Below are 12,002 nucleotides of genomic sequence, written 5' to 3'. Positions count from 1 at the left end.
ATACAATCTTTTTTTTTCTTTTTTTTTTTTTTTCCTGAGGCTGAGGTTAAGTGACTTGCCCAGGGTCACACAGCTAGGAAGTGTTAGTGTCTGAGTCCAGATTTGAACTCCGGGTCCTCCTGAATTCAAGGCTGGTGCTCTATCCACTGCACCCCCTAGCTGCCTCTTCTTTATACAATCTTGACCATTGAGCACCTTTACCAGACATGCTGTGATTATTGACTTATGTACTAAAATTTGATATGAATGAGCTCCCTCTTCGTGTTATGAATCAATTTTGTAAAATAGACACTTTTAAGTCTAGAAAAACATGGAAAAGAAATTGATTTTGTACTTTTAAAATAATGGGATAAGAATGACTTATCCTCAAGTATGAAATAATTAAGAATGGTTTGGGATTGACTTTAAAAAAGCTGTTGATAAAATATTGGAGAACATTTATTATTCTGATTTGGGGTACATAAACTGCAAACTCCTTGGCCTTTCATGATAAAGATAGTTGAGCATGTTTTCAGGCTCCAAAATGCCATCTGTTTGAATTGGCTGATTCAGAACTTCCTGATAATTGTAGTTTATGAAATATAAAAGAGTAGAAAAGAGCAGAAAGTAGAAATGATTACAGGGAATGAAGAAATCTTATGGGGTGGGGAAGAAGAACTCTGTATGGGTAAAGAAATTCAGTATTAGAACAAGAGTTTTTATGTAGGGATTTTTGTACTGAGAAATTCAGTAGATCCAAATGACATAACACTAACCACTTGCATTTTGTCTGCAAAACACCAGGAATAACAATTATAGTTCACACTTAAATAAATTCTTATATTTTACAAAGTGTTTTCCCCACAACTCTATAAAATATAAGTAGTAGTATATATATATTATTTTTTCTTATTATGCTGTGGCTCAGTCCGTCAATAAACGGTCCTATAATCTACTGGGTCCTATGCTGAGCCCTGGGTTTACTCAGATAGGCAAAAAAAAAAAAAAAAAAATCCCTGTTCTCAAGGAGCTCAGATTCTAATATGGTAAGACAGCGCATCAAAAGTAACTAAAAAGTGACAAGAATGGGGGATCAGGAGTACTCAGTATTCTTCTGAGTACAAATACTGAGGTAAGGGCAGGATGACATAAATCCTGCAGTGGTGGGATAATATGAAATGACTATTCTGGGCCTTCTCCTTAAATGGAATATATGAAAGGAGCACTTTGATACCTATTCACTATCCTCTCCAACTACTAGTCTCTCCTGCTTCTCCCCTACCTGTCTGAATGCTCCTTTCCAGTCTCTCTGCTGGACCTTCATCTAGGACAAAACTCATTTTGTGGTTGTGTAACTGGTTGTGAGGGTGGGGGTCACAAATTTATGATTTGCTATTTGCTATGATTTGTAAATGTTTGATTTGTATACCTATTTTGCATATCTGTATACCCAAAGTCATGTTAAACATATCTTGATCAAAAAGGAGTCTCAAGTGGAAAAAATTTAAGAAGCTGTGCTCTAGATCATGGCCATGGTCAGCTTTAGATATCCTGTGGGATGCTATTATCTCTATGCTGATGATTCTCAAATCTACTTATCCAGCCCAAACTCTTTGCTGACCTCTATTCTTGTATTCTAGTTAACTATTGGATATCTAGAAATGATGTTCTGTAGTTATCTTCTACTTATGTCCAAAACAGAACTAGTTATCTTCCTCTCCAGAAACACCCAAGTATGAAACTAGGATGTCCTCCTCAACTCCTCACCCTCCTATCTAGGCTGGTACCAAGTGCTTTCTGGTACTGTTCTCCTCTCCACTTATCTTCGTAACCTCCCTTCTTGGCTGTTCTAGGAGACTTCTGGCTGCTCTTCCTGTTTCAAGTCTCTTCCCCCTTGCATTTCATCTTCCACTTAGCTGTCTTATTGGTTCTCCTGAAACACAGGTCTAACCATTCTATGTGTACACACACACACACACACACACACACACACACACACACACACACACATCCTTAGCACTTCCAGGATCAAATATAAAATCTCATTTGGCATTCAGCCTAGCTCCCTCCTCTTTTATTCTTCTTATATCTCACTTGCCTGCATGTTCCTCTCTATTCCTCACCCATACTACTCCATCTTCTATTTTTCCATACTTCTTCTAACTGTTCACCATCTTGCAGATTTTTCCCTCCTCTTCTCTACCTTTTGTTTTTTTTTTTCTGACTTCCTTCAAGTCCCAGCTGAGATCCCAGCTTCTTCAAGAAGCCTTTCCCAACCTCCCTTACTGCTAGTGCCTGCCTTCTGCATCCAGCTTGTTTGTAAATAGTTTGCATGTTGTTTCTCTTAATAACTGGTAGCTCCTTGAGGGTAAGGACTGCCTTTTTTGCTTTCCTTCATTTCTCTAGTTCCAGCACAGTGCCTGGCACAGAGCAAGTGCTTAAGAAATGCTTGACTTAGTGAGTGTGTATTGAGATGAGAATATTTTCCTCTTTTTTGTTATTTTTTCTAGTTTTTATTAATTTTAATAAATATGCATATTTCAAAACATATGCATAGATAATTTTCACATTCACCTTTGCAAAACCTTGTGTTCCGAATTTTTTTTTGCTTTCCCCGACTCCCTCCCCTGGATGTCAAGTAATCCAGTAAGTTAAACTTATGCAAGAGAATGTTTTCAAAAGCCCTTTGGAAAAGTGTAATATGCTATACAAATACATCATCATTTACTCCTGAAATTGGACCAGCAAGTCCTGAAATTAAGAAGTATTTACCAAGTGCCAGCTGTGAGCCAGGCACTGTGAAATCTCTATTAAGAAATCTTAGGAACCCGGGAATTATATGAACACAATTACAAAATACTTTTCACACAAATAAAGTCTGATCTAAACAATTGGAAAAATATCAATTGCTCATGGTTAGGCCAAGTTAATATAATAAAAATGACAACTCCACTTAAATTTATTTACTCATTCAAGTGTCATACCAATCAAACTGCCAAAAAAACTAGAAAAAAATAATTAAAAAGTTCATCTGAAAGAACAAAAAGTCAAGAACGTCAAGGAAATTATTAAAAAAAATGCAAAGGATGGTGGCCTAACAGTTCCAGACTAAAAACTCTAATAAAACAACACAAAATCATCTGTACTAGCCAAGAAATAGAGTGGTAGAGCAATAGAATAGCTTAGGTATACAAGACACAAGAGTCAGAGACTATAGTAATCTACTGTTTGATAAATCCAGAGACTCCAGCTTGTGGAATAAAAAGACACTGTTTGATAAAAAACACACTGAAAAATAAATAAGTATATCAGAAACTAGCCATAGACCAACATCTCACACAATATACTAAAATAAGGTTGAAATAGGTACATGAATTAGACAAGACATAAAGGGTGATAATATAGCAAATTAAGAGCAAGGGATAGCTTACTTCTCTTTGTAGAAGGGAGGAATTTATGACTAGCGAACATTATGAAATGCAAAAAAAGGATAATTTTGATGACATTAAATGAAAAATGTTTTGTACAAACAAAATCAGTACAGCCAACATTAGAAGGGAAACAGAAATCTGAGAAACAGTTTTTACAGCCAATGTTTTTGATAAAGGCCTTATTTCTAAAATATATAGAAAACTGAGACAAATTTATAAAAATACAAGTCATTCCCCAATTGATAAATGATCAAAGGATATGAACACTTTTCAGATGAAAAATTAAAATCATTTATCATTATATGAAGAAATTCTCTAAATTATCAAGAACTGTAAATTAAAGCAACTTTGAGGTATTTACCTCATACCTATCAGATTGGACAGGAAAAGTTAATGATAAATGTTGGTGGGAAAATGAGAAAACTGGAACAAGTATTATGGGTGGAGTTGTGAACTGATCCAACCATTCTGGAAAACAATTTGGAACTGTGCCCAAAGGGCAATAAAATTCTGGGGGCCTTTTGACTCAGCAGACTCACTACTGGGTCTGTATCCCAAAGATTTTATAAAAGAGGGGAAAGGACCCACATGTACAAAAATATTTGTAGCAGGCCTTTTTGTGGTGGCAAAAAAATTGGAAAATGAGTGGATGCTCATCTCTTAGGGAATGGCTGAATCAGTTTATGGTATATGAAAGTAATGGAATATTATTATTATATAAAAACTGATGAGAACAGGCTGGTTTTAGAAAAACCTGGAAAGATTTATATGACTTGATGCTGAGTGAAACAAGCAAAACCAGGAAAACGTTGTGCACGGCAACAAGAGAATTATATGATGTTCAACTATGATAGACTTGGCTCTTCTCAGCAATTTAATGATCCAAGGAAATTCTAATAAACTTTGGATGGAAATTGCCATCTGCATCCCAAGAGAACTATGGAGACTGAATACAGATTTCAGCAAACTATTTTCACTCCCCACCTTTTTTTTTTCTCGTGTTTTTTCTCTTGTTCTGATTTCTCTCTCCCAAAATGACTCATATGGAAATAGGTAAAAAAAAAAAAAAAAAAAAAAAATGAATATACATATATAACCAAAACTTTTTTTAAAAAATCTTAGGGTCTCTTAGAATATTGATTTTTGAAGTGAGAATTGGTTTTTTAAAAGCCATTGCTCATATTAAATACATTTTTTTTTCTTTTAAGGGGAAATAATATGGAATCAGCCTTGGCCCTTTGGAGATAATGACTCAATATTGACTCCCTTCCTGACTATACCTGATGTGACTGGCAATGAAATTCAAGACCTGCTAATCTTCACCAAGTCAGAGAGACGGGTACAAACTTTTCTTTCATACCTTGTGGTATAAGAGAAAGCATCTTCTTCCAGGCCATGAAATACTTTTTCTGTGATAGAAAACAATTATTATAATTCTGTGGGATTTCTCCCTTTTCCCCTCATCCCAGCCCTATCTTGACTGCTTCCCTTCCAGATCTAACTGTTTCTTACTATTTCATCAATAAACTAAGTCCTAACTTCTTTGGGTTTAGTTCCCACAGGCCTATGCTGTAGAGTCAGTAACTGACATTTATATAGTGCTTTGTGTATGCCAGGTGTTGTGCTAAGAGCCTTACAAATATGATTTCTCTACTATTTCTATGGCCTTTAGTCAAAACTAGATGGTAAATCCTGGTTTCTCTTTATTCCTCCACACACACCCTCCATTATTTTTTCCTCTGTTTTCTTCTCTTTTCTTCAGTCACAGATTCTTGAGTTTAAAGCTCAGGGCCCTGCTCAAATACAGCAGAGTGGGGGGAGATTGTCTGGTTCTGTAGTGGGTGAAAGATAGGATAGTCTTTTTTCTTTCCTCTTTCAAATTTTGCTGGGTAACTGCCTCTGAAATGTGCCCCTTCCTTTGCATTTACACAGCTACCAAGGTGGTTGTTTTCAAGGTTTTTATTTTAGAATAATTCCATTTCTATTTCAGGCCTCTAAAAGAAATATTTATGAGATAGAACTCTTAAATCGGAAAGGTTTTCTAAACCTGCAGTTTGTCACTACTTTAAGTTGGATTTGAACTCAGATCTTCCCGACTCACCACTCTATCCACTTCAGCTAACTTTCCAGTGACATAGGAATGATTGCAACATCCTGATTTTTTGGGGGGGTGGGGGGTTCTCTTGTTTTCCAGATTAAAACTTACCTCTTTTCAAGCAATACTGGTGACCAGGTTGGTTCCATGAGTTACCTAAATCTAGAAGGAGAAGTTGGTTATATCATGCATATCACATACACCGGAGCCTACTACATTCTTTTTCATTCTGGTATTTTTTAACTTTGTTTTTTACTGGCCCATTCTTTAAAAAAAAAAAAAAAAATCAATTAACAAGCATTTATGTTCACTCCCCTATTTTAAAAATATCTTTTATAGGAAATATGCACAGTTGAGTAAAACAGATTCCCACATTGGCTATGTAAAAATTAATGTCTTATTCTGCATGGTAAGTCTAACACCTCTACCTCTGGAGGACTATAGAATGTTTCATCCTGAGTTTTTGGTTGATTATTGCATTAATCAGAGTTTCCCCCTTTCCCTTATAATTAGAGAAGAAATATATTCTCAACACCAGTGGTCTAAGTTTTTGCTACATTCTGCTTTTGTGTGCCTAGACACATGGCTTTTTCCTTTTAAAACCCTTTTATCTGGGGAAAAAATAAAACAAAACAAAAAAACCTTTCCTCTGATTCTGGGCATATCTCTTCCTTAGTGAAAATTTATTTAGCTTAGAATTAATTGCTCCCTTAGTCCTCCTTTTTCCCTCCCTTTCCTTTCTCTCCTTTCCTTCCTGGTCCATATTGAGTGTTCAGCCAACTGTATGATTCATTTCCAGTTTAGATGAAAATGAAGTTTCCCTCCTCATTTGTGTGGTCTTTTATTTGTGCACCTCAAATTATGTCAGTTAATTTTTCTCACCCTTTTTCTCTCTTTCCCCCTTTTAGTGTACTTCCTTTTCTTTCCCTTTCCTGTTTTAAGATCATCAAAACATTAAAAAAAAAAAAAAACATTAAAAGCCATTGTGAAGCTCTCTGTCTTATTAAATTTTCTCTGTAATCCCTGATGACAATAAGATTCTGAGGAAAAATTTACCTATCTTCTATTAGAATATAACCTGTTTGTCCTTGCTTAGTCTTTTATTGCTTGTTCATGTTTACCTTTTTTAGCTTCTCTTGACTCCTCTATATGTTTCACAGTTTCTACACAGCTCTGATCTTTTCATTAAGAAAGCTCGATTTTGTTAATATTCCCCTTTGTTGAGTAAATTATTCTTGGTTATTAGCCTAAATTCTCCACCTTCTAGAATATTCCAGTCTCTGCTGTTTCATCGAGGTAACTGCTAATTATGTTCCTATTGCTTCCCTTGGTACAATACTTGAATTCATTCTTTCTTGTTGTTTGCAATATTTTTTTTTTGACCTGGAAATTCTATTTTGTAGTGATGTGTTCCTGAGAGTTTTCATTTTTGTATTTCTCTGAGGCAGTAAACAGTGTATTCTCTCTAGTTTTATTTTGCTCTCTAGTTCTAAGAGATTTTCTTTTGTGTGTTGTTTTGTTTTGTTTTGTTTTTGGTTCATGGCTTTTAAATTCTTAAATTGCCTCATTGTTCTGTTTTCAGGTAAGCTTTTTGATATGAAATATCTTATACTTTTATTTTTGCTTTGTCTTAATATTTCATGTTGCTTTTATGGACTCATTTACTTCATCTTTGGACCATTCTAGTTTTCAAGAAATTTCTTGTTTGGGTAACAGTTTACACTTTTTGCCAAACTGCTAATTTACTTTCCAATTCTTTCTTCCATAGCTCTCGTTTCTTTTCTCATTTTTCTCCCTGCTCCTCATTTCTTTTTCACTTGTTTTCTCTAGCATGCTCATTTTATTTTTCAAATCATTTTTGGTGTTTTTCAGACTCTTGCTTCATCTTTTCAAGAAATTCTCTCTACCTGGGCCTTTTCTTTGAGGCTTGCTTGTAGACCTTTTGGAGTTATTCTCTTTTTCTGGATTTGTCTTAAGCATTCCTGTCACCATGACTAATTATGTCACTGCTTTTTTATGGAGAAATTCTTTTTTTGTTGTTTGTTTGCTTATCCTTCTAGTCTGACTTAGGACTTTGCCTTAGGGCCAGATGCTTTGTGCTTCTGGAGAAAATGACTGGCTGTCTTTAATCATTTTCTGCGTCCATTTGGTCCTATGGCTGCTTTCTTAAGTTATTGGGTTTTATGTAATTCTAGGATCACAGGAATAGCTTAGGCTAGGGACCTTCTGACTTTGCTCCCAAAATAGTCTGATCTAAAATAAAGTCTGAATACTTGGCCTCTTGGTCCAAGTTCTGTGAGTTCCTTAAATTGTTTTGGGTATGATCATAGGCATACCCTTTATTGGAGTTCCCTGTTGGTCTGCACCATCAGTCAATTGAAAAGCAGAACTGCAAATGACTTCTCTTTTGGTTTGGTTTACTGTCCTCATCATTTCCTTGGACGCTTCAGCCTAGATGAGGGCTCATTCAGTAGTTATGGGGGAAAGCTCAATCACATTCCTTCTTCCTACTTTTCTGTCTTTATTAGACTTCTGGCCACTACTGAAAAAGATCCCTGGATTCTTCTGATGTAAATTGTGTAAAAATTCTTTAAAACCTCTTGGAGTGATGATGATGATAATAATGACAATTCCTATTAATACAAAACAATTTTCTTGCAATAGCCTATCAAAATGGGTTACTATTTCCACTTTGTTGAGAAATAAATTGACTCAAATTAAAAATGAATTGTTTATAATCACAATGCTAATAAGTATAAAAGCCCTGACTCTAACCCAGTCCTTCTTATTCCTAAGTCCAGAGTTAATTTCACTATTCTTTGTAGTCTGCAATACGCTGTGCTCCCCAACCCAAAGACCCTTAAGATTTTGGTACATGTGTTTTGGTAGAAGGTTGGCTTTCCTTAGCCCCAGATCCTGCAATCCATTGCTTAGACTCAGATGTTTCATTCATTTTTGTCTTTTTCAGCATCTTATATCTATGCATACTCTCTGAAGGATCTTTATGAGGAAATGACTGGAGGAAAAGAAGTATTTGTGGAAGATACTTACTGGCAGAAAATGATTGACAATGTTACCCACAGAATACTTCCTTTCAGGTTCATTTTGTGCAGTCACATTTTTTTGTACTTCTATGGTGTGGTTAATACTCCTCTGTGAAGGAGGGGCACTCTTTGCTGAAGACAGTATTAGCTTATGCAAATGTTTTTAAAATAAATAATTGCTGATAGCTTTTATTTTACATCACCTGTATTTCCCAATGTATTTTCCCCCTTCCATTCCCAAATAATTATCCCTTATGACTGTGTTTTTAAAAAAGGAAAAAATAGTTTAGCAAAATTAAGTAGCACATCAAAAAGTCTGACATTATAATAAAAGTATTCTATACCTCAAGTCTCTTACTCTGCAAAAAAAGAAGTGCCTCCTCATAGAGCTTCTTGAAGGTCAAGCTTAGACATTACAGTCCCACACCATTCAATTTGATTAATTTTTTTCTCTTTTCTTGTTGGTTTACATCTAGAGCAAAGCTTCTTAAGCTGTGGATTTGGATCCCATATGGGGTCACATAACTAAATGTGGAAGTCATGAAAAATTTGGCAACAGTAAAAAGTTTTTGAATACAAGATCAAAAATTAATTCAAAATCAAATACATAATGAATTCAAGATGTTTCTGCCATGTCATACTTTGTGACTTCACCAGGGCCTTGGCTCTGAACATATGTGTACTTTGCACTGAACATACACGAATGTTATCAGAAACACCTTAGCTCACATTTGAGATGGGGTTGCTCAAAAAGTGGTTCCCAATTATTTAAAAAAAAAAGTATAAGAAGCCCTGTTCTAAAAGTCATCATTTGTTTTTTTCTTATGGAATAAACATATTCCATTATTATTTGGAATTTGGCTGATTTTTCTTGAAATTCTTTGTAGTTTATCTTATTCATAGACTTCAATGGATTGCCAAAAGGGTAGTATCCAAGACTTAAAAAAGATTAAGAAGTCCTACTTTATGGCATCTTCACATACCATAGAGTGTTGTACCATTCATCTATTGATGGACATTTTCTTGTTTTCATTTCTTTGTTACCACAAAAAGTGCAGCTATATTTAGGTGTATATGGAGGCCTATATAAAAGCATGAAAAACCATGGAGGGATCAGTGTGAAGCAGTTTAAGGAAAAGGTTATGTATCATATTCAGGACTTAAGGAATAAAGAACATAAGTAGAGATAAAAATCAGAAAAGATAAATAAGGAGGAATTGACCATCTAGCAAGTACTAAGTACTTACTGTATATAATGCTGGGCACAAAGGGAGAGACATACAAGAGATGTCTTCCAGTGATCAACAACCTATAATCTCATGGAGGTGACAAAACGTGGTCACACATAAATCTAATATAAATAAAAAGAGTCTAAAATGCTATGAAATTCAGAAAAAGATCATATCCCTCTTGGGGTGGAGGTATTTTATAGAGACAGAGGGCATTATAAGCATTGGAAAATATGTAAGCAAAAGCCCCTGACAGAAGAGAGTAGAATGAGAAGTGAAGTAGTATTGAGGGAAGGATGAAGGGAAGCCAAGAGTTAGGGGCATTGGGAAGAACTTCCAGTAGCAGTATTCAGAGCTTGTCTATAGGGTAAAATCCTGTGCTGATCAGTGGGGAGTCTGGCACAGGGGAGTTGTATGATCAGATCCCATGCTGGGCCTGGCCTTTCTAATTGGTACTTATATTTGACTGAAAATAGCAGTTGAAGAGGGCAAGAAATATGGAGAAGAATAGCAGAAAGGGATCAATCTTTCATTTTCCATATAAATGAAGTTATTTTTCTCTTGCAAATTGAATGAGATGAATGGACAGGGCAGCACTTGGAGGTCAGAAAGCAAGCTCAGTAAGATTGGATGAACTTCTCAGGGTCACAGAGGGAATTGGGATGGTTTCAAATGGCTGCGTCATCCTCCTCTTGACTCCAAGAGCACTTTTTCTCCTATATCACGTTAGTAAGAAATAGTTACCAAAGAGTTGAAAAACAGTCTCAATGCAATTCATTATTCATTGTCTGTAATCATTCTATAGGGTGTTAATCTTGGATCAGAAAAATTTCAGAGACTTTCTATCCCATAGAAAAGAGTTTAACCAAGAGTGAAATTAAATCCTTCAGTAATTTAAATTGAAATGAAACTAATTTCTAAATAAATAAAATACCTATATTGTCTTTTAAGTGAATGAGAAAGTATCAAAAAATAAGTTGTTTGTGGATCCAAATCTACTTCACTTTATAGAATAGATATGCTCCTGAGAAAAAGTTTACTATGCCCAGGTACCTGACTCTGATTATAAAAATAGAACTATTTCTCCATCACATGAGGAACACTCTCTCTCCATAGTAATACCATGCATAGCAGTGTAATAAACTGATTTTTTAAAAAAAGAAAACAGTTTAGTAACTCTTCAAGGTTATACCTTTGGACCCAGAAATAATACTACTAGGTCTATTTCCAAAGGTGAATAAGAAAAAGGACTTCTATATTCTAAAATATTTATAGCAGCTCTCTGTGGTAGCAAAGAACTAGAAATTGTAGGTTTGCTCATCAGTTGGGTAATGGCTGAATAAGTTGTAGTATATGATCATGATAGAATACTACTGTGCTATAAGAAAAGATGAGGTGGAGGATCTTAGAAAAACATGGATAGAATTGCACAAAATAATGAAGAACAAAATGAACAGAGCCAAGAGAACATACATACAGTGGTAGCAATTTTGTTTTAAGAACAACTTTGAATGTCTTAAGTGATTTTGATTAAATACCCAAATTTGAATAAATACCCGGATTAACTACAAAGGGCCTATGAAGGAAGATGCTAGCTGCATCCAGAGAAAGAAGTGATAAATGGAGGGAGGGGTGTGTGTGTGTGTGTGTGTGTGTGTGTGTGTGTGTGTGTGTGTGTGTGTGTGTGTGTGTGTGTGTAATAGTGGCCAGGCCATTTCAGGGAGAGGGAAGAAAAAAAAAGGGAACAGGGATTGCATGATAACTTTATTCTATATTTAAAAATCTGGTTGATCTTTCACTGGAATGAGCACCTCTCACCTTTCATAATTCAATTTTGTCAGAATTGGAAACATTTTGATCTAATTGTAGAGCCAAGAAACCTTCACTCTGTTGTCTTACTGGTTTTTCCCTCTACATTTATATTTAGATCGGGTACCATCCGCTATCTGATGAACGTACCAGTGTTTAAGAGAGACATACTCATTGTGAAAACAGATGGATGTGAGCTGTTCGATGGGCAGATGTTTTTTTTGCAGTGGACCCTCAATACATCTGAAATAATGAGGTATCCTTGGCTTCTTAAAGCATGGGACTGTCTGTGATTCTGTCTGTGAGATTGTTTGAAAAACCGGGAACACATTTGTATCCTGAGATAGCAGGGCAGTGCAGTGGATAGAGCTGAGTCTGGGGACAGGAAGCCATTGGTGCCAACTTAGCTGGGTAA

General features: G+C 35.5%; 1 protein-coding gene across 1 annotated transcript in view; it reads left to right on the top strand.

Annotated features, from left to right (window-relative positions):
• Nucleotides 1-12,002, top strand: part of FAM234A (family with sequence similarity 234 member A) — a 59,839-nt gene that overhangs the window by 39,492 nt on the left and 8,345 nt on the right. The window contains exons 5-8 of the mRNA XM_074279827.1: nucleotides 4,619-4,749; nucleotides 5,605-5,737; nucleotides 8,474-8,603; nucleotides 11,706-11,852. Coding sequence (XP_074135928.1) covers nucleotides 4,619-4,749; nucleotides 5,605-5,737; nucleotides 8,474-8,603; nucleotides 11,706-11,852 — 541 coding nt within the window. The remainder of the gene's footprint in view (nucleotides 1-4,618; nucleotides 4,750-5,604; nucleotides 5,738-8,473; nucleotides 8,604-11,705; nucleotides 11,853-12,002) is intronic.

Source organism: Sminthopsis crassicaudata, chromosome 1 (genome assembly GCF_048593235.1).
Source record: "Sminthopsis crassicaudata isolate SCR6 chromosome 1, ASM4859323v1, whole genome shotgun sequence".
NCBI classification, from domain to species: Eukaryota; Metazoa; Chordata; class Mammalia; order Dasyuromorphia; family Dasyuridae; genus Sminthopsis; species Sminthopsis crassicaudata.
Note: the sequence above shows the minus strand (reverse complement) of the source record. Positions and strands in the feature narration are given on the sequence as shown.